General features: G+C 40.9%; 2 protein-coding genes across 2 annotated transcripts; one reads left to right on the top strand and one right to left on the bottom strand.

Moving 5' to 3' along the window:
• Positions 1 to 2,588: 2,588 nt before the first annotated feature.
• LOC139213517 (uncharacterized) lies at positions 2,589 to 4,413 on the bottom strand. The gene is made up of 4 exons (XM_070844227.1): positions 4,326 to 4,413; positions 3,620 to 3,677; positions 3,161 to 3,490; positions 2,589 to 3,003 (listed from the first exon to the last, which is right to left on the bottom strand). Exons 2-4 carry the CDS (start codon positions 3,654 to 3,656, stop codon positions 2,906 to 2,908), a joined length of 465 nt encoding a protein of 154 aa, XP_070700328.1. The 5' UTR covers positions 3,657 to 3,677; positions 4,326 to 4,413; the 3' UTR covers positions 2,589 to 2,905.
• A 4,097-nt stretch (positions 4,414 to 8,510) lies between these two features.
• nectin1a (nectin cell adhesion molecule 1a) lies at positions 8,511 to 26,159 on the top strand. Its single transcript, XM_070844040.1, has 10 exons — positions 8,511 to 8,584; positions 17,891 to 18,003; positions 19,674 to 19,932; positions 20,762 to 20,879; positions 21,023 to 21,204; positions 21,309 to 21,426; positions 21,940 to 22,091; positions 22,206 to 22,338; positions 22,430 to 22,493; positions 25,839 to 26,159. Exons 1-10 carry the CDS (start codon positions 8,533 to 8,535, stop codon positions 26,157 to 26,159), a joined length of 1,512 nt encoding a protein of 503 aa, XP_070700141.1. The 5' UTR covers positions 8,511 to 8,532.
• The last annotated feature ends 1,340 nt before the right edge of the window (positions 26,160 to 27,499 follow it).

Below are 27,499 nucleotides of genomic sequence, written 5' to 3'. Positions count from 1 at the left end.
GTGAAAAACCATTCTCAAGGCTAATAATCCACTTCAAGGGGACGACTTTATAAAGTTAGGCTATGGGCATGGCCTGTCCATGACAAAATAGTTTGTATAAGAGGGAATATCCATGAGGTCTCAAATTTAGAGTTTTAGCCTCTTTTGAGTGTGTAAATGTGAATAGCAAATGTGTGTTTATGTGTGTGCCAGGGTTGATGGAATATTTTAGCCTGGTTTATGTATAATAAAGGTTGTGTTGACTAGTGACAGCTCCACTGTCATGAAAAATGAGATTATGAAAAAAAAATGTAATTGGGAAAAATGCTATAATGAAATATAAACAGACTTTTGAAAACGAACAACCTGAAATAAGTAAATCTACAATGAAAAAAATCCACTTAAAGATAAAACTGTTGAATGAAACAGTAATGAAAGTACTCTAATTATCCAGAGGGTTATTAATTAAATAATGTCTTATCTATATCTCATATTGAACATGAGGCTCCATCAGGGGCGCCCCCAGAAATTTTTCACAGGGGGGGGCCAGATAGGGCCAGAGAAAATCCTGGGGTGGCACACCAAAACCAAAAACAATAACAGAATTTCAAGAAGAAAAGCTGTTGTAAGTATTGAGGCTAGTCAAAATATTTTACAGTTAATGTTACTTAGATGTACATGGACTAATACAGTACAAGCCTGTTTTATTAAGTGTTGGTTTATTTATGATTTAGGAAACTCATTGTTCTAATAGGGTAGTTGTATTATACAGCTTTACTATTAGGAAATACATTCATGTAATGAACTAAACAGTTACAGGGACCAAGTCTACTCAAGTTTAAAAGCACCACACAGAGGCCTTTGATTGTTTTCAATACAGCTTTATTCTGCTGTAAACATGTAACAGACTATGTCCACAAAAGCATTGTCTTTGACAGTAGACATTTGACCATAGCTCTGAGAGTATTCCAGCCATGCGTACGCACTGTACCAGTCTTTCTTGAAGCCTCGTCTTCTGTCCCCTTGAAGAGTACGAGGGAAAAACTTGAGATGCTGCTGTTTGGGCCCTCTGATGTTGACTGGGAAATATCTGTGATGAAACATGAGGAAAATAAATTATTCTGAATTTAAAATAGCAGCAGCAAAAACAACAATAATAACATGAGTAGCCGTCCATAGTAATCAGATTACAGTTGTATTATGGACCCACAGTCAGTTCTGTTCTGACTATTCAACTCATCTACCAGTAAACATGAATAAGAAGCTTTCTGTTGTTGCACCAGGATTCATAACTCAGTGTTGACACCTTGTTACCACACGTTTATCCAGGTGAAGTTACTCTCTTGCCATTCATTTCTTCATGAGGGACCCTGTTCTCAGCTCACCTGTTGGTCCAGCAGTAGGATGAACAGCTGTGTCCTGTTACTTCTTCCCTGTTCTCTGGACCTGTCGCTGCCTGACCCTGCTCCTCTGCACTGCCCTGCTCTGTCTCTGTCCCTGTCTGTTCATGGGTTTGCTCGGCGGTGTTATCTTGGCCTGCATCATCACACATATGGAAGAGATGTCCGTAGACTTTCTCTTCATTATCTGCAAATTGCCGTAGCATCACGGCACAGGTAGACCTACTGGTGATCCGACGCTAGCGGCCCTTCACACAAGCTAATGAGATGCTCAGTAACGGAGAGCACGGGGGCCAAGCATTTTTCAGGGGTGGCTGCGGACCCCCCTGCCCCCTCTCCTTGGCGGCGCCTCTGGGCTCCATAAGGTCCAACATTGATCTTGCAAACTGGTTATATTACAGATTAATCAATTCTTAGTGCAGAGACAATTAATTAATGTCTGTATGGACTTTATCCTGGACTGGACTGATACTTGATCAAATTGAAAGCAGGACCTTTCAAATAGTCTTGTTGTATTTTTCCTCCAAGGGATGTTCAGTGACCTGGAAATGTTCTCATGCTTTTCAACCACCTTTTCACTGCGTGGCTTGTAAAGTGTATTAGTCTTCATGGAGCAGCTGCACCACAATACTAACCCACAGATGCAGGTGTATTTATACTACTGCATACACACAGGTGATCTTGCATTCAACCAATTATGTGATCTCTAAAACCAGTTGTGCTACACCAGTGAGGGTGTAGGTGTATCCCATTTAAAGTGGGTAATACATTTGCAAATATATAACATTTTCAATTCATTCAGATCACTTTATGAAGACCTGTTTTGATTTTTTCAGTTTATCCGTAGCCAAAAAGCAACTTTAAATCTAGTTTGATTCAATGTTGCTAAACAGAAACAAAACTTTATAAGTGTGTACACTTTGTTACATGCTCTGCAGATTAACTGGAGACTCGCTGTACATGAAAAAATCCAATAAATATGTTGTATTTCTAATGATGTCATCATGAACATTATCATCACTTTTCCCCAACATGATGGAGCAACATGACGCAGCTCTAAAAAGACCTCATCATCTCCATCTGTATCCCACATCAGTCCCACGATTATCAACATTGAATTCACAACAAGTTTGACGTCTGACTTTAAATCACATCCCTTTATTTGAAACAAATACTGCAGTTTCCAAAGTAATATTTACATGGCAAGTTACTCACTGTATTTATGCACTTACAGCTGTGTGTGTGCCTCTGCAGCAAAAAGCACATTTATAAACATTCCTGTTGCACCATCTGAGTCATCTACTTTCTTTCTTGTCAAAGTTATGAAAAGATTTGAATACTATTTCCGTGCATTTGGGAGGAGAACAAGAGAGGGAGAGACAGTTGCAAGCTACTGACAACATCTTTTCAACATGTGGGTGTTATCGATGCGTATGCGTGGTTAGATGTGTGTGTGTGTGTGTGTGTGCCAGCACAAGCCTGCGTGTTGGGTTTTTTCGTTTTTTGTGTGTTTGTGTTTTTTTTCTTTAGCTGTGTGTGTGATAGAAGAAAAGCAGCAGACAAACGATCCAGGAGGAGGAGCTCTTCAGAAAGACGCTCACAGCTGAACATGGTAAAAGTTGCTCTGCAGAGGAAGAAAAGTGGGATTGAAACAGTTGACAAAATCCTCTGGAATGTGTTTCCCACTCATTTTCTTTCCTGCTCACTCCCTCACGCACACACACACACACACACACACACACACACACACACACACACACACACAGAATCAATCCACCCACCTTGCTCCACATTGATTCTAGCGGGCACCCCGGATATTTTGCACATGTAGGTGGTGTTGTGTGGGAGTTTGTCCCTGAAGTCTCTCAGGGTCATTCGGAAGCCGTGAGGTTCCAGCTCCTCCACAGAGCTTTTATCTCTGAACTGGCTCTCTGCGGCTGAACCGGACACATTGGTGTTAATGAGGGACTCTTTGGATCCAGAGGACCAAGAGAACTCGTAGCTGCTGATCTTGTCCGGCTTTGGCTCGACCTGACAGTCCACTCTCAGGTCGTTGTCATCTTCAACACACACGGAGATCCGATCATCGCACTTCGCTGGGATCAGCAGCACTGGGGCGAAAGACAGAAGGACACATGAGAAACTCAGAAGGGACGAGGCCATATGCAGACATGTATTTAATTTGAAACTGAAGTAAAAGTCTTCAGATAGCAGGATAGAAATACCTAAATAATACTCACCTCCAAGCACTCCATACACAAACAGAGACTTGAGCATGATGGAAAAGCACCCATCAAACTTTGAAAACAAAGAGAGGAAAGCAATTTACAAAGAGCATCCAAGCGGCTCTGTAGTGACACACCAAACTGAATTATGATCCATTTAACTCAGTGCTTCTCGACCATTTTGTGGTGCCCTCAGCTGTGAGGTCATTTTGGGTGAGGTCATGCACGAAGACAAAAAAAAAAGATACCAAAAGAAACAAACAAAAAAAAGACAAAATCATTTTGGTACGGAAAACATGATTGCTGATTGTTGTTTGGATCACAAGCCGGCGAGGATGAGATGCTCAAATCTAAACGTCCTCTAGTCGCCTCCAGAACTTGATCAGAACCCACCTGTGGCCAAATCTAATGACTAGACATAATTCAGAGCGAAAGATGACACAGATGTTTCCTCTTTTCTGTTTCACTGTTTGCTTGCTTATACTATTCCTAACATTTCTCCAATGCCCTTGACATGTTTTTGTAATCATTAGCATTCAAAAACTAACAATACACAAGCTATACAAGTTATAGACTAATGTTTACATCTCTGCACATTGGCGTTTTCTGTCTTCATGCCCTCCGTTGCTGCATTTTCTAGCACGTTCCACGACTCCCTGATATGACCCTAGTCCTCACATCTCTTCCTCGAGCTGCAGCTGACACCTTTGAGAAATCTTACCTCCTCTCAGGGCTGGATGGAGGAGCAGCTCCTTGCCTACGTGCTCTTGTCTGGCTGGGAAATAAACAGCAGCAGGCAGTTGTCTCAGTGTGCAGCACTGCAGAGCATTCCACTTCTGAGATGAGGTGGGAGTGATACAGGGAGGTGTAGATGGAGTGGGAGGGAGGACGGTGGACCAGAGAGCGCTGATTCGTCTCTCTCCTCTGCAGTGCCTGACGGAGGACACAGGGCGGGCGGGCAGGCAGGGCTGAAGCAAAACTCGGTCAACATCATCATTTTTATCAGCAGGGTGTTATGACCTTGTCTCCTTTCCTTTCTAGTCCTCTCCTCACCTTTGTCGCCTGTCCTCATTTGCCCTTCATGTGGTATGTGGTAGTATCCATCTGATTTCCACATCAAAAGCTGCTCTTATACATTATATATGACTTCCACAGAGTTTAGGGTGGATCTTGTAATGTGCTCTGAATAAAAAGCAGATCACTGTGCACTTTATGTGGCAAAAAGATTGACAACCTTAAGAGGATTTAAAAAGAAGTGTAATTTTATTGACATCCTGTTTGTGCAGTATAAATGGATACGACCACAGGCTGAATTTGTGACCCCCTGGAAATTTCTAGCACTGTCATACCAAATGACTCATGTACACTGGCTCAGTGTCTCCACCTAATGGTCAATAGCAGGAATTTCACAAAGTAAAGGGGTTGCAGACTCATAGCTTGCATCATAAAGTGCCAGTGATAGGCAGTTTAGTGGTTGCTGTATAAAAGGAGGATTTATCATCATTGTACAACACAGTTCAGTCCCATTTATGCTGCTTAAGAGGAGTATTCGTTTTCTGTGGTGAAGAGTGGAGGAAGAATTCGGGAGTCTTGCAGCTTGTGGAAAAAAAGCTGCACTGTGGTCTGGTTGTACGACAGTGTCTGAATCAGACGACTCCAGTGTGAAAAGGCTGTGGCTAGGGTGGGAATGATCATCAATATCCTTTGGGGTCACCCCACCTCACTGCTATCACTGACGCCAGGTAGATGGGTACCGATGATGATCTGTTTTAATCACCCACTGCTGAGCCCTCCTGTCCCGGGCCGTGCACATCATGCCAATTCATGATGTTTCCAGGCTATTGCTTCTCTGTAATAGCTGACAAGAACTTGGGAATTTTGCCTTCTTAAGTTTCCCCCAAGAAATACATCAGTTTCTGTTGTTTCCTAACCAGAGTGACATGTGTGGTGACCATGACAGGCTCTCTGAGATGTTTCCAGGACCCTATATCTGTTCACCTGCTCCACCTCAGCTCCACTGATGTAGACCAGGATGTGTGTCTTTGCCTCCTTTTTTGAATAATAATGATCAGCACCTTGGTTTTGCTGACACTGAGCTGTAGGTTGTTCTTCTTACATCACTGCAAGGTTATTGATTTCCTCCTGATATAAATTCTCATTGTTGTTTGTAATCCAGCCGATGATGATAATGGTGTCGTCCAAAAAATTCAGACCAGAGCTCTCTCTATGTCGTCCCGACACACAGCCCTGAGGAGCTCCGGTGTTCTGGTGCTCCGGTGCACCAGACTGGAAGAGCTGTGACTGCCAGTCCGGACTGTCTGGGGTCTGTTTGTCAAATATTAATACTATTAATATATATTGATAGTTGTAGAGTGTAGTAATCAAGCCCAGAGTGCTAAGTTTGCCTCTGAAAACAGAATTCTGACGTTGTCATTATTTTCAAGGTTTGTGAAGTCTGAGTGGAGGCAGTGGAGGTGTCGTCCTCTGTGGATCTGTTGGTCCTGACTGCAAACTGATGAGGCTCCAGGCTGGGATATTGTTCTTTGTGTACTTTCTCAAACCACTTAATCAGAATGAGGGTGAGTGCCACAGGGACGCAGGTTTCTGCAGATTTAGGTAAAAACTGCCGATGTTTTAGGTAAAGGGACGATAGTGGCTGTCTCGAAGCAGGTAGGAATACTCTCCTGTGGCACTGAAAGGTTAATACAGCAACTAGCTGGTTGGCACATGTTCCCAGTACACTGCTGGGGATGTTATCAGACCTGTGTCGCCTGTGATGTTCTTGATCTCTTGCCACAGGCCTTTTTTGTTGTATTGTTTAGGTCTCTCTCCGATCTCCCCCGATGCCTCCGTGTTGCCTCCATGTTGCCAGCTTTCAGTCTCACTCTGGCAATGTTGTGTGCATCCTCATGGATGGATAGGACTAAAACTACGGGAAGTACAGTGAGAGCAGTTTCACAACATGAGAACCACCTGCTTCATTCAGAGTCCGCTTTTTAGAGCGCGAGGGAGCTAAATGCAACATTTTATAGGAAAATATCCTTTCACTTCTTTCACCCACGTTCCCAGCATGCTCTGTGCGTAGTCTAGACTCATTACTCGAAGAAGTAGATTGCTCACATTTATACCTCCAGTCTGCCTGATTTACACGTATTTCAGCCTGAAGGAGTGACACGGTAACCCAGAGAAAACCTACACAGAAAGTGAGAACATGTAAACTCCACACAGAAACAAACTTGAGCATTTTTTGTGTAAATATTAACTATTACATAGTAACATCTGTATTACTATACTTCATATGTATTATGTTCAGTGGAAAATGAATGCAACCTGAAACACATTTCTTTTTAGCCTCAAAGACAGAGGTTTCGTCAAGCCTCCTTCATCATCTTTTAGTCTTCAGACACATTCAGACTCAGACGCTTTACTCCTCTCTGCAATTTTCCAGTCTGTCATTTTTCGCAGTGGTTGCCTCTCCTGAACCTCCCTCTCACATCTTGCAATTACATGTCCTTTCACCTGTAGTATCCAGCGCATGAGACATCAAACTGCACTTAAGTGCACTTATAGTAATGTTGCCATTGAATGCGCTGTGTTCAGCGCATGTCAGTTTGTGAGTGACAGATCTGGATGTTTCAGTATGTTCGAGCCAGCCTCACTGTACAACATGTTGTTACAAGTGTATTTATTTTTTATTTATCAAACATGCATTAATCTATTAATTATCGACAGAGCCCTGCAGGTAGTCTTAAATTATTAATCAGCAGAATTTAGCACAACTTATCATCTCTATGCCATTAGCCTCACCTTACATGTGTCCTTCACGTTGCATCGCTTGGATTCAGTATCATTTCATTTTGATTTTAGCCTGAGATGTGTGGATTTTGGCTGTTAGAAACAACATTGCGTTACCTTTGACATCCCTTAAACATATTTTACAGGGTTGCCTCATGGACTGTTCTGCTGTAAAAAATTTGATGACACTGTGCACGTCATCCAGTTAATTAAAAACCCCGTTTTAGGGGGGCTGCTTTATTAAGATATTTGCTGCAATCTACAACAGAGGAGGAGGCAAAGCACATAATATCATATTAAATCAAGAGCACTAATTGGTCATTTGCAGGCACAAATTACTGTTTTTGTGTGTGTGTGCACATATTATTTAATCAAAGGCAAAGCTTGATCGAGAAAGTGAAAGTGATCGAGGCGATGAAGGAGTGAATTTTGTATGCAAATTCATATTTTTTCTCCTTAACACTTCATCCTCTCTGAAATGATTCATTCCTTTATTCATCATTTAAAAGTCAACCAGCAGATTAGATCAGGCCAGGGCTCAAATCTTAACCCCAATTAGTAGGCAGTGGCTTTAACAGCACAGTGTGTGAGTGTGTATGTGGGGGGCAACAGCCCTGAGGAGCTAATTCCTGTAGCTACGCCCCTGTCTGGGCCCCTAATTGCGTCCATTGAGTCTGCTGATTTAAAATAGCCTGACTGCGCCTTTTTTTTTTTTTTCTAAACGTGCACACCAGCCGGCTGGCTCAGCTCAGCCTTTACACAGTGACAGATAGTTGTCGGTCGGGACTGGGGGTAGGCTATCTCGGAAATAATCTGCCCACGCGTTAAGCTGCTTTATCCCCGCCAAGCCTCAGCCGGACAGAGACTGCTGCAGCACCGTTACCAGTCAGAGGGAGGTCGGCATTAGGGTGGGAGAAAGAAAAAGTGGCACAGGGCGCAAGGGGACAAGTTTGGGAAATCTTCTGCAAGGTGACAGAATTAGAGGAGTGCAGTGCTCCGACCTGACTGGACCCCGACAGGCAGACCTGCAGCTGAACCCGCTGGCTTGCGCTCAGTCCGGGAGGCAGGAGGCATAAAACAAGTACACCCTGGGAATTTAACCACAGCGAGAAGCTGGCACCGGTGGTTTGGGCATGGACGGCACCGGACTGTGGATATTCCTGTTGACAGCTTGTGTTATTCCAGGTAGGCTGCTCTGCCTTTCTCAGCACCTGGCCAGTAATGGTGATGATTGATTCCTCCGGATCAAATCTGTACCAGCCACATAGAAAGAGATTCAGGCAAAGCCAAGAGGCAGAAAAGTAGACTAGTGAGCAAAAGAATAATTTATAATATCAGTACATTAAAAAAAAAAGCTGCTCATTCAGTGCGCAGTGAAGGGTAAGCCTATTTAGTCAGAAAATAATGAATTAATGAATGAATTACTTTTGATCAACTAATCACCTTTTTAAATTCACCAACTACTTCCCTGTTCATTGCCCTCTGTATCATTCATTGTTAGGAGCATGGCAGTTTAAACATGTTTTAAGTTTTAGGCTTTTATTTTGGTAAATCATTTTGTATTTATGAATAAGTGGTTTACACTTTCTGACAAGTCACCATTAATCAAGGGGTTATATGCTGTAATTGATTAAGTAATTATAGTAATTAAATAATTTACTTTTAGAATTAAGCTAATTCTCAATAACCTGTAGGCATTAGGGTTCGTTAATTCAGCGCAGCTTTGACAGTTTAGGAGCATCAGACTCCTCTCATCTTCATATCCAAGTGGCTTAATCTCTGAAACTACGTGACTTTACTCCTGATCAGTGCAGAAGTCAAATCAGACTGTTTCAGTGACAAACTCTACTGTTTTCAGCAGGTGCACTGGTGTAATCTCAGTATGGCCGCTCCTGCAGATGGCATCCCCACATCTTACAGTGTGTTTGTGTGTTTGAATGAATCAACTCTTGCCTCACTGTAACAGGTGCAGCTGTGTGATCACACTAAGCTGGGGCCAAACATACAGCTGTCATCAGAGCTGTGGCTGTGTAATAAAAAGTGGGGGTGGTGTTATAGCCTACATATTACGTAATGACAAAAGCGATTGTGGTGGCATACGGATGTGTTGAGCTGCTGTGACATCTGCTGTGATTGCTTTTTTCACTCAGTCTGTGATAACCCCCCCCCCTCCCTCCCTCTCCCTGTGCAAGTTGAGCAGTAATTTGCTGGTGTGCATATGTGTGTATGTGTTATTACTGAGTGTTAGGCAGCACCATGTGTGTGGGATTGTCATGTTGAAGGACAGAGCAGTGGATTAGAGCTGCACAGGGAGCAGGAAGGGTGTAACAACATGATCGCTGCCAAGTCCCAGCCTGCTGACTGTTGCTGCAGTGTATCTGTCTTCTCCTGGCTGGTGCAGACTCAGAGCACCTCCACAGGTCTGTCAGCCTCCGTAGGGTGCCCCAGCAGGTTGATGTGAGTGCTGTCACAGGCAATAACTGGTGTGTTTTCCACTTTTGCACTCGCACAACGACACAGAAAAGGCTCACTGAGACTGACTGACATCCTAATGAATTTTTGCATAATCCACCGTCCACAGCTGGAACACACAGACGCTACCCCACAGAAATAATCCAGCACAAACACACAGCCCTTCTGTCCTCTTCCGCTTTTGTTTGTCTCGTCTCTCTGAAGCTCCCTCACCAGAGTCGGCCCGTTTGAAGTCTTCTTTTTTTTCCCCATGTCATTGTCTCCAGATCAACTGATCTTCCTCCGCAGACATTTTCTTCATCTGCTCTATCTCCGTCTGGGTGTTTATTCTCCTCTCATGTCCCAAAACACAGATGCAGCAGCAACAGTCATTATAATCCTGTGAGCTGCCTGCTGAACACCGGCCAAGTGCACACTCCACGTTCCTACAGTGCCACAGAGATTACACTCCCACACAAACACTGACATGCACACATACACACAGATCTCAGGAACAATGAGAGATTATAACTGATTCAGGGAAAATTGAGAGAAGAAGTGTGTCAATCGGCTCCGTTTCAATCAGTCAAAAATGGAGAGGGCCATGTATAATTTGGCAAAGTGGATGTCCAAAAGTCAGTTTCTATTGTTGGTGAAGTTCCTCCTGTGCAAACGTCTGCTTCAGAGCATTATAGACATAACAGAGTAAAAATAATGGCCTAGCCACGCGACTGACACAATCGTATCAGAAAACAGCTCCGCGTCTGTCACTTTCAGGCTAATTGTAGTTATGCATGTGCAACGTTTTAGTTTGAGCGTTAAGTGTGTTTTTTTTTTGCTCTTGTGTTGGTCTTCATTCTGCTTCAGGATTTCCTGCATTGTAAGTCACAAGGCCAAAGACACAAACACAGTGTGTAATCCCCGATCAATCACAGATTTGTTGGCCTAAAGATTAAACTGTTAATCTGTCCTCTTTCTCTCTCTCTGATTTTCATTTTCTCGTCTGTCGCATGAGGCCAGTTTTTTAGTGTCTGGGGCAGAGTCAGCGAGGCTGAAGGTAAATGCAGTTTGTCCAGCTTTGAAACACTGCTGTTTAAAGTGATGATCTTTGCTAACTGCAGCGCTGTAGATAGTGATGTCAGTCTCATATTTGTAGTCCTGAACATTTAGTGTAAATACCTGCAATACTGATTTAGTGCCAACATGACAAAACAGTTTGTTGGCCAAAGTGGCAAAACACTGGACTGTATAAATAACTGATTTAGCTTTATCATGTCCATTTTAAAATGTATGGCTTATCTATCACTGAAATAACAGCAATTAAACGTCATTCGTATTCCTTTTTTTTAATCTATTTTACGTGTACAAAAGATTTAGATTCTCCTGCTTTTTTTAAAATCAATTGTGAATTGAAAAAAAACTTAATTCTGCCCAAATACCTGGTCTTGTTTTTAGCCACGCTAGCGGCATGGCTGCATGGATGGCCATACCTGTTGTGTGCTAGTGCTAATTAGCAAATGTTAATGCTAAACAAAGATAGTGTACATGTTTAACCTTTACCTTATAACACCAGCATGACATTTTTAGCATTTAGCACTGTGCCTGTTGTAGACTGTTATCATTTACGCAGCTTTTATGTTGTTTTAAGGTGCCATTTACTCTAGGTTTATTTATCTAGGATGAAATCATTTATATGGCTGAGTTAGAGTGGCCAATACATAAGCTTTAAGGCACCCTTTCCCCTCTTTTTTTCCCAAACAACCTTCAGCAAAACCCGCCACTGTCTCACACACACAAGCAAAGGTTAAAAATGGCTTTACGCACAATGGGAATGACGAACAAAGATGGAGGATATCCACTCAGGATATGAACAAAAAGCCCAGCACCACGCTGTGATGCTCTTGCTGTTCTTGTATGTTGCACATTCAAGTGTGAAACAATATTGGCATTGTTTTGCTAAGGTCCCATGGTCGTCTCTGGTCTGTGTGCTGCTGTTTATGGGTTATTGTCATGAGGACCGGTGAGGTCATTTCCCAGAGTCTGAACAACAGAAGAATGTGAGCGGACACATGGTGGGAGAGAGGTGGGGCGCACGAGATATGAGTGTGCGTGTGTGTGTGTGTGTTTGTAGCAGAGAGGACTGTCTGTCTGTAAAGCCCCTAATCAGCTCAGCAACAGAACTCAGTAGGGGGGGGGGCTCCCAGAGGGATACGTGTGTGAGTGTGTGTGTGTGTGTGTGTGTAAAGGATAGTGTTCAGACAACGAAATCACACACAGATGACACAAGCGAGAAGCATCTAATATGGAGCACGCCCGATAGAAATTATAAATGACTTGTTAATGCATATTTTCTGTATTTCCATACATTACAATGAGCATATTTTTATGTATATATATGTATATTAAGATATATAAATTAGATGATAAGATAATACCACTCAAATATGAAGTTTTACAGAGGTTCATTTACTATTTCAGAGGGAGTCGCTATCTGCTGAGAAATAGTCCAACACACTCTCACCTATAAAAACACAACTTGTTTTAACACTTCTAATTACAAGGTGCAAATTAGAGGTGCTGGTATAAGCTAAGCTAAGGGCTGATAACTGTCCCTTCATATTTAGCATTAGTGTTTCCCAAAATGTCAAACTATTCCTTTAATAGATGTCATAATCATAGATTTGATCATTCAGAGACACAGTAAATTATTATCTTAATCAAATTCTTGGCATCGGTTCAACAGTAAATCAAAGAAATACTCCATTGCTGTTTTAGCACCAAGAGTGTTATATTTATGTGGAAATTAAGTTTCAAACACTCTCCAGTGAACGTCCTACTGTAGAGCATACACACATATGTACACATATGATTTCAATGAATAGTTGAAATGAATTTTTTTTTTATTACTCCAAGTAGATCATAAACCTTCGAATATGGCCTCAAAACAACTCACTGACAGTGAGCCGGAAAATGTACAATATGATGCAATATGGTGGCAACATGGACGTCCAATCCAGTGGTCATTGAGGCGTGTATTTATATATGTCTGTGTGCTTCACTCTACAGTTCTAATTTTTACCCCCATCTTCTATAAATTATACTAACATAGATTTTCTATGGTGAATTATCTAATATGTTAGCCAGGCTAGATTTATTGGAAACATTTTGTTGAAACTGATTAAACACAAGTCAATCATTACAGGGAGTACTTTACATGAAATTTGGTATTTTATAGGATTATAGGGTTGAATTCACACAGATATGATACATTTAAGAAAGGGTTTGTTTGTCATATTAGATGTTTGAGGAGATATTTTAAATAATTGTCTTGACAACATTGATACTGATGAAAAAGATAAACTACTATAGGCCTTTCTTATAGGTTTGGAGGCTTAAAAACACAAATTCACGAACAAACATGTACGGTCTGAATCCACAATATTTCAGAAAAGCATTTTGTAATTGTGAGCAGAAAATGGACTATAAATGATCTGATACACATGCACTTTATTATCCTAAATGCTGTAATCTACTCCCACTGCTACTCCCCACACAAACACACACAATGGTTTATAAATGTGGGCACGCAAGGCACAGCAAACTGCTGCTCTGATACAAAACTATTACATTTATGAATAGAACTGATGTCAATAGGGCACAAATGTCAGGGGACGTCTAGCTGTATTCCCAGGCTTTCTGCATGTTTGCATGAGTAGACCATGCACGAATGTGCCGTATATCAAACACATGTTTGCATATTAAATTAATTTATATTAAAAGACAAGAACATTCTAATTTATTAAAGTAGGGAATTAATACGCTGTTTGTCATAATCTAATCGAGGCTTTGTGTTTTGATCTTTTAGCTGAGGGGAAACTAGGTGAGCTAACCTGTTGTGCCTTTTCTCTGTTTATATACACATTCTGTTTCTCATAAATCAATTAAAACTAGATCTCAAGATTTAGTCTGCCATCAGCTAAATTTAAATGTTTGACATTTAGAATGAGATACTGATTCCATAGCTCAATATAACCCGTGAAATCTTCACCATATTCTTTCTAAGCAAACTTATTGCAGTTTTAAGAGGTTGACTTCCAGGCTCAATAGTTTTATCTGTAACTTTCTGATTACTGTAGTCAGAATTAAACTGTAATACAGCTTTGAGTAATGGAGTAAAAACACCTTTAATTCATTGTATTTTATAATTACAAAGAAAAACTATGATTTCTGCTGGTGATTGACCCTCCTGGTTTATGGGATGTTGAACCGTATGAATCCATCTGCTTGCTCGTGTCCTGAGAGAGATTAGAGAATTTGCAAAGACCTCAACTCTTCGCTGTATTTCACAGCTTTCTGTTCCTGCACAGGCCGAGCCTCTGGCTGACTTTTATTCACTCATTGTTGAAGGATTTTTGTCTGTCCTTCAGGAATATGATGCCATTTTTAACATAAGATCCCAAGACTCCTTCTGCAATCCCTAACAGATCATGTTCTACAGATCAGTGTCTTAATGAATGTTTTGCTATTTCCAACGTTAAGAATTGCTTAAAACTACAGAAAATTAGACTGTTGTAACTCTAATGTTGGTCTGCTGTCTTGCTGCCCAGCTTTTTTTTGCAGACTTCCCCTGATTTGTGTCTTTTTAGGGTCAAAATTTTATTTCGTATACTTATTGCTGTAGGAGGATGTCCATGAAAACAAATACAGTTTGAGACAAGAATCAGAATATAAGGAAGTATTTTAAGTACAGAAAGGTCTGGTATTGTAATGCCTTCCTTACAAGTCAAGACTAAAATCATTCCTAATGCTGATGAATAGCCAGTTGAAAGAATCGAGACAATGTGTTATATACATCTAAGTCTTGCTGCAGAGTTGTGGACTAGTTGGATTCGACCCAGCAGGTGAATCAGCAGTTACAGTACTTGGGCTGTGATATGATAAACATGTGGATGTTTTATTTCAAAGCTTTAGGCTGAAGGAGAAGTCTAGTAATGTTGCATTGCTGAAAAGTTGCAGGACTGAAGTCGTTATTTGCCATGATGGTCAAAATTCAGTCTATTTCATAGTTACACAATGAAACTGTGCGCACAATAAGAGCTTTTTGATATTCATGCTGGAGAGTCTATTCTTTTATTGAACTAAGGTAGTATTCAACTGTGTGTCATTTCATAGAATCATTATGAAATGACATCATGACATCATTACATCATTACATCGGATTAAGAGAGAGATATAGCTGTATGTCATCAGCATAACAATGATCAGTGGTAAAGGGGTTGTAGGTACACAGAGAATTGGATTAGATCCAGAATTGACCCCTGGGGCACACCGCACATTAAGCTTTGTCTAAGCCTAACGGTGGATCAACTGTAGGATGTACAGACAGTTCTCATGGGGAAACAAAGGTTGATTTTACCACAAGGTGTATCATTTTTAATTGTCCCCAGAACAAGAGATGTAACCCTTATTTTATCTGGTGCCCCTGTTGGCTGCATGTCATCTTTCACTCCTTTGAAATTTGTGAAATTTAAAAAAAAAGAGAGAGAAAAAAGGTCTTTGTCTTAAACAGTGCTCCACCAATTACCGATCAAAACTGACGCAGCAGAACCAGAGATAGTCTTTTTATTTCATGTATTCTTCCTCCTTGTCAAAATCTGGTGCCTACATTACCCACAATGCAACTTGACCATTGACAGTCTGATCGGAGATTCACATGGATACATATTATAAGATCTGGTACCTGGACCTGAAGATGATGCCTATTCAGTCCACTGATAATTGCTCGTCTGGCACATACAACAAAAAGGTTTCTGTCCTGCGGGTTACAGGGTTGACGGCCCACTCAATATGCACAGTAATGATTATCAGCCTGATGGAGTGAGCATGGCTTGTTGCACAGCAGTGATGTTATTCAGATTAAAATATACTTTTTTGGGCTTTGTCGACTGTTGGTAAGAAACAGGAAATGATCATTGACATCGTCTGATATTTTATTGACCCAGGATACATACTTCTGCTTTGTCGCTTAAACATGAACATACGTTGTTTTGGGGTATTTTGTCAGGAGTGTTTCCTCATGCATGAGGAGAAATCTACATGTAGCTTCCAACTTACTTTAAATACTCCTGCAACACCCAGATGGAAAAAGAACAAGAAAAGGAACTGACAAAAAATTATGCTTAACTACTGTACAACATGAGAAATTTAAAATGTCAGAAGAAAAGGAGCACTGACCCCACTGATGCATCTGGAAAATTACCATAGAAAAATCATCATTATGTAAAAGCCAGCATTCATATGTTTTATAAATGTGTTATTTATTTGCTACGGGTGTACTTTATGATAATAAATCATAAGAGAATTCATCATTATAATGTGCCAGTGTATCCATGATACATCACAAGAGAACATATCTTAATACACGGTAGTATTTATTATATATCCTCCCCTAATAATCACTGTTTTGTCAAACCTTTTCAAAAGAACAAAAGCCTGTTCTTCTATTGTGTGTTGCGACCCTGCAGGAAATTACATGCATGCACTTTCCTCTGATGGGAATATTAGGATGCCAGTGTACTGTTTGTGGGTCAAACCATTATTTTGTGGTTAAGAAGGAGGACGTTGTCAGAAGGATGCACAACTTTAGTTTTGATGTCTACATTGTCAGCCTGGGGTGTTTTTGATTGATTTTCTTGTGTGATAGAGTCTAGACTACAACACTAATGGACTGATCAATATTCCTCCATTTATAACATGGAAATATTGGACTATGGCAACTCATATCCGTGTGTTTTTAAAAAAATACAATATGTCAAACACCCCCCCTGGATATGGGTTACATTCACTCTGTCTAATTCAGCATCCTATTCATAGAATGAAATTTCCACTCATCACGAACTATGGTATTAAAAACAGGAAAGTGACCAGCTGAAATAAAAGTTTGAAGAGGTAAATGATATCTTATAATATTTTGTATGAATGGATAATGACTGTTATTGGGAAGGTTTTTCTAATTAAAGTGACCAGTGATTTGGTTGCTTTGTCACAAACACACACACACACACACACATATTACTCTATATTTGCAGCTGCGTCTTTCATTTCCTGTTGGTAGACTCTAATAATATGTCTTGTGGGGAGCTCTTTATTGGCGACTTTATTGTCTTATCAAAAAGAAACCGAAGCCATGTAGATCTTGGGAGGAAGAAACATGACCATGTTTGTTTGTGAGCTTAATGTGTAAAATTGGTTACATGTTGCAAAGCTTTTTGCCGTCAGTATTTACAGGAAGTAAAAGCTTTAATGTGATTACCAATAAAATAATCAAAACTAAGTACATTTCATTTTCATCTAGTGGGAATAGTGAGGAAGAGGATATTTTAAAAGGATTGAATATAAAGATAAAAGGATTTCTTCAAAACGTTAGTAATGATAAAGAAATATTGATGCTCAGACTGTTAATAATTCAGTCAAAAATGGGTTGGGAGTTACTGACTGAGGGACAATGAGGGATATTTAGGATGAAAGGTTTCTGTGTGTGTGTGTGTGTGCTGTATGACGATGTGTGTATGAGAATGAGGGCAGCAGTTGTTCTGAGCTGTTTTCTTCGTCTTGCCTCATGAATAATGGTAATTTTATCATTAAATGTGATGTTACTTCCAGTATGTCTGACAAACTCAAGTAAACACACGTGACTCCGTGTGCGTTCGGGAAGCTGGTGTGGCTCTGCTCTGGATTTGTTAAAAGGGATCAGTAAGTCAGTGGGAACAGTAACCAAACAAATCACGTTTATTTATACCTCACTCTAATCCACGACCTTTGACCTCAGCTCACCTCTCACGCTGCTGAAATGTATCACCTTTGACAGCTCAGCTCGCTTTATCAGCTCCACATGCTGTGCTGACTGTGAAGAGCTTAGAGTATGCCAGTCTGATGCTGCCAGCATGTCCATACATGTGTGTGTGTGTGTGTGTGTGTGTGTGTGTGTCCAGCATAGGTAAAAGTATTTTTGTGTCTTTAACTCTTGTGTTTCTTCTGCAGAAATAAATGGTCAGACTGTAGAAATGGATGATGGGAAGTCGGGGTATGTCGGCTCAAAGGTGGATCTCCGTTGTCGGTTCATCAACAGCTCCCCGCCTGTTAAAATCTCCCAGGTATTCGGCCGTCCACCTGAGCACGTGAATTACGCCCATGCATGCATAATAAAACAAGACATAAATAAAAAGCCAGTGGTGGAAAGTGACCAAGTACATTTATTCAATTATAGTTCTTACTGTAAGCACAGATTTGAGGTACATGAGTATTCCTCTTTCTGCTAATTTATACTTCTATTCCACAACATGTCAGAGGCAAATATTGTACTTTTAATTTAAACTTAGTCACTTGTTACTGTATGGATTCAGATTAATTATACAAAATATAATCAACAAATAAATTATGATGTAACATTATAGAGTAAGATAAAACTTTATTGGTGGAATTAGGTGAGTTTCACAAAATACCCAGGAGGTATATACAGTAATTCATATATTAGCTCCACCTTTGCCAGCTTCAACATTAAACTGGTGATCACATTAATGCATAAATAATCATAATCCCATAATATAATATACATTTTTCTGAAATGGGCCAGTATTTGTAATGAGTGCTTTTATTTTTGGTTCTTTCCGTATATTTTCATGCCAGTAGTGTTATAAGGGTAGGCAGCTGCCCGGTGCACAGCTGTGAGACTCATCCAGGGTGCAGCTGGAGCAAGAACACAACATTCACGATCAAAGTAATCCAAGGAGAGTTCAAAACGAGTTTTTTTCTTTAATTCATGTAAAATATTGGAGCGACCAACGCTTTTCTCTCTGTGGCTTCCTCAGGTTCACCTGATTGGCATCAGGTGTGGGTTTACTTCAGTAATCTGGTTACTTTGATCTTGGCTGTTGTACTTTCGCTTAAGTGCTTCTTACTTCATACTTTTACTTAAGAACAAGATCTGCGTACTTCTTCCATCTCTGTAAAAATCACTCAAGCAAATAATATCATTACTACTGAGAATGCACCTTCCAAACTCTAGATAACTCTAGATAAACTGCAGATAAATCAGCATCAGCAAGTCCTCTGATGAACCCAGTTTTACTTAAAGCAGCTATAATCGATTTTTCCCATCAAATAACAATGTGAAATCAGCGTAGCACTGTAAAAGGAGTTCCTCCTGATGAACCTACAGAGAATTATCACCCAATTGTGCTGCAAAAAAGCTGTAAAAACCCATTGTACACAATCTGCTCTGCAGAAAACAGCAGACGGACACAGTTAGTGGTGAACATAGCAGAACATTTAGCAGCGAAAGGAGTTAGCAGAAATCAAAATAGTGAAATAAAAGACATTGAAAAAAGATGTTTAAATAAGCACCAAGTTCACATCAAAGATGATGATATGTCAGTGTTGTTTTGTTTCTGCTGCTCTCAAGTGGCCAAAGAATCCATTCAGGCTACAGCGTCATTATTAATGCAGTTAAAATAAGTCAGCTTTGGTTCCAACATGTGAAAAATTTCATTTAATGTTTTTACAGTCACCAAGTTATTTCAGTGCATGTAAACGAGCTCTGCCTTAAGCTGGTATCTACAAAACCTCATCATTAGAAAAGTATCAGCCAGTCTCTGTAAACTGAGGCACATTCAGACGCATCAGTCGTGTCACAGGAGAGAAAATCAGTGGCTACATTCTTTCTTGCTATTTAAAAGGCCTATACAAACAAAATGTCCAAATTATGAACCCTGACTGCACAAATATTCTAAAACCAGTGCTTTACATTTCATCCCTCTTTCTCAAGGTAACATGGCAGAAACTGGTGAATGGCACTAAGCAGAACGTAGCGATTGCCAACCCCTCCCTGGGTGTGTCCGTGGCCCCGCCCTACAGGGACCGCGTCACCTTCAAGAACGCAGCAGTAAGGCGACGAACTCCGAATCTGGAAGACACCACCATCATCTTCTCCCCGCTCCGCCTTTCGGATGAGGCCACCTACATCTGCGAATACACGACATTCCCTGCAGGGAATAGAGAAAACACTGTAAACCTCACTGCCTACGGTAAGACAGATGTGTGATGAGCTCTAGTTTAGTTGGATTTTCACTCGCACGTCGTCCATCAGGGACTCCAGGAAGTCATTGCTCTTGGTCAAGAAATGCTGCAGCAGCATAAGCAGTATGTCAAGTCAAACCACAACTTTACATTTTTACATTCTTGTCAGTTTTTGTACAAATGAAACAAAGAAGATAAAATGAGCTATAGAGTTACTTGTAGGTGGATTTTGTTACCTTTGGGCAAAGTCAGGCTTGCTGTTTCTCCAGGTTAAGCCAAGCTTACGGTCTCCTGACTTAAGCTTCATGTTTAGTGTTCAGACCTGAGAGCTGCATCAATCCTCTCATCCAACGCTCTGCATAAAAAAATAAGCTTATTTCCCAAAATGACAAACTATTCCTCTCAGGTGTCATATAAGAGTTCATATTTGATGTTTCTGTTCTGTTATTCTGGAGTCCAAGTTAAAGTTTTTACCTGTCAGAACCTTGAATATCATAAGTTAAACATTACAATATTATTACACTGCTTTGCTAAATACTCCATTCAATCTATGGTTTGTTATTTCTGTGTAACGGACCTTTGCTATGGACACAGTTCTGTTATTCTGTTAAGCAATAAAATCATTTATAAATCAGTAAAGTCAGTATTTTGTTCTTTAGTACGAGGCCATGTAATGAGTGGTGTAATGTATAGCAAGTGGCGGTCGTTACCACAAAACGATAGGATGGTCGAAGTCTGACATCATCAGCGTCAGCGTTCCTTTTTGCAATAATGACTGCTGCTCGCTGTACTTTATCCCGTATTTAGAAACATTGCTTTTTATTTTCGTTCCCCCAGTTCGCCCAACGACTCAGATGAGCCTGTCCACACCGACGCTGGTGGCTCGTTCATCCAATCTGAAAACACCAGTGGCCACCTGCGTCTCTGCCAATGGAAAACCACCCGGCACCATCAGGTGTGTGCGTGTTGTTGTGTGTTTTTAGTATTATCTCTCTTGAATTCACCCTCCCTATTTAGAAGCTGAGACTTGCTGCAGCGTGTGTTGTGGACTGTTCGAATCCCACTCATCTTGTGTCTCTGTGTCGGTGACGTGAGCAGGTGGGAGACGAGGGTGCCGGGAGAAGTGACCACCCGAGAGTACAGAAACTCAGACGGGACGTTCACCATTCAGAGTGACTACATTTTGGTGCCCAGCAGAGAGACACACAGAGAGACGCTCACCTGTGTCACCACCTACAACGAGGAGGTTTTCACCGACAGCGTCACGCTCGATATTCAGTGTAGGTCTCACACACAACAATAAGCACATGACTATGCAGACAAAATGAACTAAACAAGCTAAATTACAAGCCAAATTTCTGTTATTTCTGTGTGTTTGCACCAGATGAGCCAGATGTTACGGTGGATGGGTTTGATGGAAACTGGTACCTGAACCGAGAGAACGTCCAGCTGAGCTGCCAAGCTGATGCCAACCCAGCCGTCTCTCTGTATCAGTGGAGACTGTGAGTTCACAGAAATGTACCTCATTGCACTGGATCAAACAGGCTGAGACGTGTTTAAAAAAAATTTTTTTTAACAAAACCCCCTCTTTCTTCATTATTTTTGTGGAGAGTCTGTCGCTCCGAGACACACATGAACAAATCTGTATTTGTTTTTTGGTCTCTATCATTGATTTTTTTGCAATAAACTCTTTGATCTGTGTATTTGTGACGTAGGCGGCCTACGTCAAATATGACTGGCTCATTGAATATGTTTCAATGGAGAGGCTATCTGCTCCATTTTGTAGAACTATCTTGCTGAACAGAATAAATGTAGCCTGTAACTGAAGTGCTCAAAAAGCAGATCCCTCTCAGAAAGGGAAACTTACAGAATATCCCCCAAAAAACTCTTTAAATGGAAACTGTGCTTCTCACCTTTAAATGAAAATTATTCACATGGACAAACATGTCAACTAAAGAGATTGTTAGTTTCACAACTTACTTACTTACTTGTTTTATTTCCTTTATACTCTGCAGGGTTAATGGCACCCTGCCAAGCAATGCTGAGATCCGAGATAATGTCCTCACATTCAAAGGGCCGGTCACTTATGACGTGCAAGGCACATATGTGTGTGACGCAACCAACAGCATCGGGACACGATCAGCCTCTGTGGAGGTCAGCATCATCGGTATGTTTACCTGCAGTCTGGGGTCAAAGATATGCTACTAATAATGTTTTAGAATTATAAAAAAGATTTTCTCTTAAATCGGTCAATTTTGTTTTGTGTGTGTTTCCTCTGTAGAAAAGCCACTACCGCAGATCGCAACAGGTGATGTCATCAGCGTAATCGCCTTATTATTGGCAGCTGGAGTGCTCATGGGCATTACTATCACAGTCCTGGTGCTCAAAATAAGAAGTAGAAAAGACGACTCCTCGTACGTAAACAGCCCGTTTTCCCAACATGCATTGTGTGCTCTGTTACCATCCTCATCCTCCACCATTTCTTCTCTGTTTGTCTTCGATCAGAAATGACTCTCCGTCCAGAAAACTGTCCCAGCCGATAAGGAAAAGACCGGGGGATGATATTCAGGTATCCTTTGTGTTGTGTTTGTGATTTACATTTCACATGTTCAAAGAGGAGCCAGTTTGCTCAAGAAAGTTTGTTTTCCAAAGCTTTTCCAAAACTAGTGGCTGGCTGAGGTCGTCTGAGATGTACAGTCATTAAAGGCTGATAAAAAGTAATAAATAAAAGAACAGTCCTACTACTTAACAATATTTATTTTGATTCATGTATGGAATCTGTGAGGCAATTTATGATTATAGATTATTAATGATAATCTATTGATAAATGTTTGTTTCACATTCACTGACTGGTGACCTGTAAAACATCATTAGAGTCTAATAGTAATTTGTCTCACAGTATTATGTTTGGTAATATTTAGGGCCCAAGCACCAAGAGGTGTGAGGACCCCATGGGGTCTGAGCCCCAAGGGGTCGAAAACATAATTGGAATGCAAGGAATTATTATTATTATTATTCTCCGAAATGAATTGCATTTTTGGGGGCCTGAACATGCACGAAAACTCGCAGTCAAACAGGAAGTTGTTAATAATTTGACTGTACATGATCCAATCAGCACCAAACTTGACTTGTTTGATAAAAGTCCCGCCCTGAAGACGTCTACATGTCTACATGTTTTACACTATGGTGGCTCAAGACCAGCCAGTTGATCAGATCCACTTCAAATTTGGTTAGGAAAGACTCATGACGTTGATGTTGGTCTGTAGTGAAAACTGTGAGTCTCCATCAAAAGCTGTTGCCATGTCACGGCGAATTTCGATAATACATTTTCCTTCACCATCAGAATTAAAAGTGCTATAACTCCACTGTACAAGGTCCTATCTTCACCAAATGTATACCATTTGATGACTGTCCGGCTCTGAACACATGTATATGCCAATTTTGAACCATAGTCATAGCGCCACCTAGTGGCTAGAGGAAGTGCATGTTTTATTCTCGGACACGTACATGTAGTTTGAGGTCTCTAACTTGTGAAATGAGAAAACTGGAGCAGGTTAGAAAAGTCTTAGATTCTGTCTCCCTCCTCAACTTTGAGCTCTCAGTTAACATGGCAGTCAATGAGGCAGTCGGTCGGCACTCCCGTCGCTCCGAGGCTCGTAGCGGGAGCTGCATATGTTTCTGTGTGTTTTGAGTCACATCACTGCATCCGCAAGGATTTTCCTACGTTTTGATGTATAAATTGCGACTGTGGGTGAAATGGTGCGGCCGCAAGAGCGAGTTAAAGGCAAAAGTTTCCGGCGATTTTTCCGCTCATCTCCACTCTAGCGATGACATCACCCACTTTAGCCCTGAACATTCCACCACATACACATTCATGTAAAATGTGAAAAAGGAGGGAAAAACTTTTAATTTTCGAAAGGTGACCGTGATGAAAGGGTGAATGGCACGAAGGAGGTTGAATGATGTACTGAAAGAGGACAAGATGGTGAACGTTTTAAAGCTTCAATGGGGTTTCTAGCTAAAAGTATGAAGGAGCTATAAGGGCTTGAAGTTGGTTGAAGAAATGGAAATGTGTGCTGTAACTTGACAGCCTGAACACAGTCCCAGTCTGAAGACGTCTACACACTCATTCTGAACTACACTCATTGCGCCACCTGGTGGCAACAGGAAGTCAGACCTCCGTGCCAATAATCATTTGATTTGCATAAAGTTTTCACGGTGTAGTCAACACTTCATATACTGGAATATAGGACGTGATTAGTGGCTGTACTCTAACGCCACATCGGTGACACAGGAAGTGACATGTAACTCCTTCAAGTACTGTCCAAAATACATGAAAATTCGGAGCCGCATGGAAGGGTCGGAGTCCGGCAACAGGACGAAGCCGCCGCACACCACGACGTGCACGTGGGTGCGAGGGCCCTCCAACGCTGCTTGCAGCTTTAATTTAGTATTGTATTTAACTACTTATTCTTATATTAACTTTATATGAAGTTAAACCCCTGTTTGGTATTGGTTAACATTCTTATTCTAACACTTGTAAATATTTTTTGCAAAGGTTGCATAGTTACACATAAAACATGTAAAATGCTCTTGAATGCTTCAAGATGCAGAATTCATATTAAACGCTCTGCACACCAACACAGATGTTTTAAATCTGATTAGACCTCTGCGCAGGCTGAAGTCGGGCAGAACCATGCTGCAAACAAACAGTCTTTTTGACTTGTCACAGCAGGAAATAACACAGGGGCGTAAATAATAAAATCAGTGATGTCTTAATTCCATTTAGCAGCTTCAGTTTCAGGGTCGTGGCGCTGTGTGTGCTGGCTCCCTGTCACACTCTCATGATTTACTGGGGCACTTGAGTAGAACACAGCCATTGTTAACGTTATTATCTGTGCCAGCCCTACTGTGCCAAGTTAAAATGTGTGCTGTGTGGCCTGTTATGTGCAAACGATAAAAGGCGTAATCCTATCAGGCATCGCTCATTAAACTGAACAAAACAAAAACAGCCAAAGCACAAACAGAACCAGAACATTATACAACAGTATAAACAGCATATTTACGTGAGTTTAGCCTCTTTTTAAAGGGCCTACACACCTACACAGGTGCTTTCAGTTTTTCTGTCTGATTACACCTTGGCTGAGCTTGAAGTCTGTCTAATAATGATTAAGGTGTCATTTGTCCTAACACAAGGCTGAGGACTGTTCACACCCACATAGTCCTGAGAAGAGGTCTAATCAGGCTAAATACATGACCTAATTAACATCTGTATGGGTTTGCTAGTGCTTGAATTAACTGGCTTGTTAAATTACTCATTAGCATAATTTCACCAGTATAACTTTTCACAGCATTTGCAGTGAGACTGGAGATCAGCCATGATTTATGTAGATGCTTTATGTAGACACTCTCTGGCTATCATCACACCTCATATAGAGGCTCAGTACTTCCACTTCTGGATGGTTTTCTTTTAAATAAGCAAAGTTTCTGTTTAGCTCTGTCACTGTTACTCACCAAATTACACCATGTGTTTCCTTGAGGTAAAAGTGTGTTGAATGCACTTCTTTCCTCATGACACACTTTCAAAAATTTGAAACCTGCATTGGTTTACATCCACGTTTACTTCTCCTCATCTTGTGTTGATGCAATACAAGATTTTTTGAGACGTTATTACCGCCGGTAGATTAGTGAAATAGTGTGAAACCACCATGTGTATGTGCATTCTCATGCGTGTACACAAAGAACAAACAAAAGGGGAGATACTCTGCTCCATAGCGCCACCCATAGGTCAGAAACCTCACGGTACATGCACACTATTGGTACATACTATATGTTCTGTATACATACAGTACAGTATATCCAATACAGACAGCATTTTGAGAGTCTATAATGCATGTTTCTCATTTCTCCACAGCATTCAGGACGGTTTTATGAGGAGCTTCCAAACACAGCGGACTATGTGAGCTACAGACTGGCCTGTAACAAGGAGGACTACCCAGAGCCCTACTCGCCTCCCATCAACCCTCCTCTCTCATTTCTGCCCCAGCACCCCTACCACTCCTCACAGCCAATCACTGCAACCAGCAGCAGCAGCAGCACCACCACGTCCAAAAACACCTTCTCTCCTCCGTCGCAGACGCACACGGCCATCTTTAAATACCCCTCGGTACCGGGCCTGTCTTCTCCTCCCCCGGGAGTGGCGGCGTACACTTTTCCCAAAGAGCAGTACGTCTGAACCGACACACGGTCATAAACTCAAACCTCCCCGCTGAGCTCAGATGAAACGACCCGATTTAAACCTGAACCTTTCCTGAGAGGAGGTTGTTGTTTAACCCCAGACTATCAGGCGGTCTCTCTGCACTGTCTGCACCACTGTGGACGACTCTGGAAGTCAAAGGACAATGCAGCTTTGGGTTCCGGACATGGAATTAAGTCCAATTTTGACACATGTTCTCTTTTCATCCTGTCTTTTACTGTGTTATATATTCTTTGAAAAGGGAACATTGTTGAATCAATGTTTGCCAGCAAGTTTTAGGATAGACGAAGGTCAAGTTAAAGATGATTTGACTGTCAGAGTAAATGTTTATATTGCATGGATGTATTACATTTGATTGGAAAAAAATGAATGCATAGGATAATCTCCTGATGTCTCTGGGGTTGACCCCTTATTTTATCCTCTATTGTATCATTTTGTAAAAAAAGAAAACAAAAAAATATGATTATTTCCTACTTAATCTCTAATGCCCACCGTCTTTATCCTGCGTCGTACACACTGACAATCCCTTTACCGAGGGACAGCTGACCTCACCTTTTGGTTTTACCTCGTGTTCTGATGTAATACTTTTACCGTGCTCGTATTTTGTATCATTGATGTTTGTTTTCTTTGCAGAGAAAACAAAAGATTTTTATTAACTGAAGACCTGTTGATATATGAGATTGATGTTTTTATTTGTGGTATCTGTGCGTTTTAGTATTCATTGACACTGGTTGTTGGATGAGCCTTGAATTTTTAGCATTTAAATAAAAATAATCATGTGAACTTGTATGAACGGTGATTGAAAACCACAAAAACAGACAAAGTCTTCAGCTCTTTCTTTTTCACTGAACAGTCTTTTAAGTCAGGGCCGGCACTGAGATGTTCACCATGAAACAGTCATCAAAAATTAAAAGCCTGCTCTACATTATTTCCTCAAAGATGTTTTATTAATTCCGTTGGTATTTTCATCAGAGGTATCTCTTATTTGATGAGAGTGTTTTTATCCATGTTAGCAGCTTGGCTCCATGGATGCTACAGAAGATCTGTTGGCCACTCCACCATGATGATCTAAAATACCATAAATATAATTGTATCCCGTGCCAATTAGCAAATTTTAGTATGCTAAAATGCTAAACTAAGATGTTGAGCGTGGTAACCATTATATCTGCTAAAGCTCAGCGTGTTAGCATCGTCTCATGTCAACATTAGCATTTAGCTCAAAGAACAGCCTCATAGAGCCACCAGCATGTCTGTAGACTCTTTTTGTGCTTATTATTCAGGATTATAATTACCGCTCTTTATGTTTAGAAAACTGTAGT

This window comes from Pempheris klunzingeri, chromosome 14, assembly GCF_042242105.1.
Source record: "Pempheris klunzingeri isolate RE-2024b chromosome 14, fPemKlu1.hap1, whole genome shotgun sequence".
Classification (NCBI taxonomy): Eukaryota; Metazoa; Chordata; class Actinopteri; order Acropomatiformes; family Pempheridae; genus Pempheris; species Pempheris klunzingeri.
The sequence above is the reverse complement of the archived record's forward strand: the minus strand, read 5'-3'. Positions and strand labels throughout refer to the sequence as shown.

Bases quoted from the DNA above. Each gene is read 5' to 3' on its own strand.
- LOC139213517 (XM_070844227.1), bottom strand. From the start codon at position 3,656: ATGCTCAAGTCTCTGTTTGTGTATGGAGTGCTTGGAG. The intron at 3,491-3,619 runs GTGAGTATTATT...CTTTCGCCCCAG, and splicing joins TGTGTATGGAGTGCTTGGAG to TGCTGCTGATCCCAGCGAAG. The intron at 3,004-3,160 runs GTGGGTGGATTG...CTTCCTCTGCAG, and splicing joins TAGAATCAATGTGGAGCAAG to AGCAACTTTTACCATGTTCA.
- nectin1a (XM_070844040.1), top strand. From the start codon at position 8,533: ATGGACGGCACCGGACTGTGGATATTCCTGTTGACAGCTTGTGTTATT. The intron at 22,339-22,429 runs GTACGTAAACAG...GTCTTCGATCAG, and splicing joins AGTAGAAAAGACGACTCCTC to AAATGACTCTCCGTCCAGAA. The intron at 22,494-25,838 runs GTATCCTTTGTG...ATTTCTCCACAG, and splicing joins GACCGGGGGATGATATTCAG to CATTCAGGACGGTTTTATGA.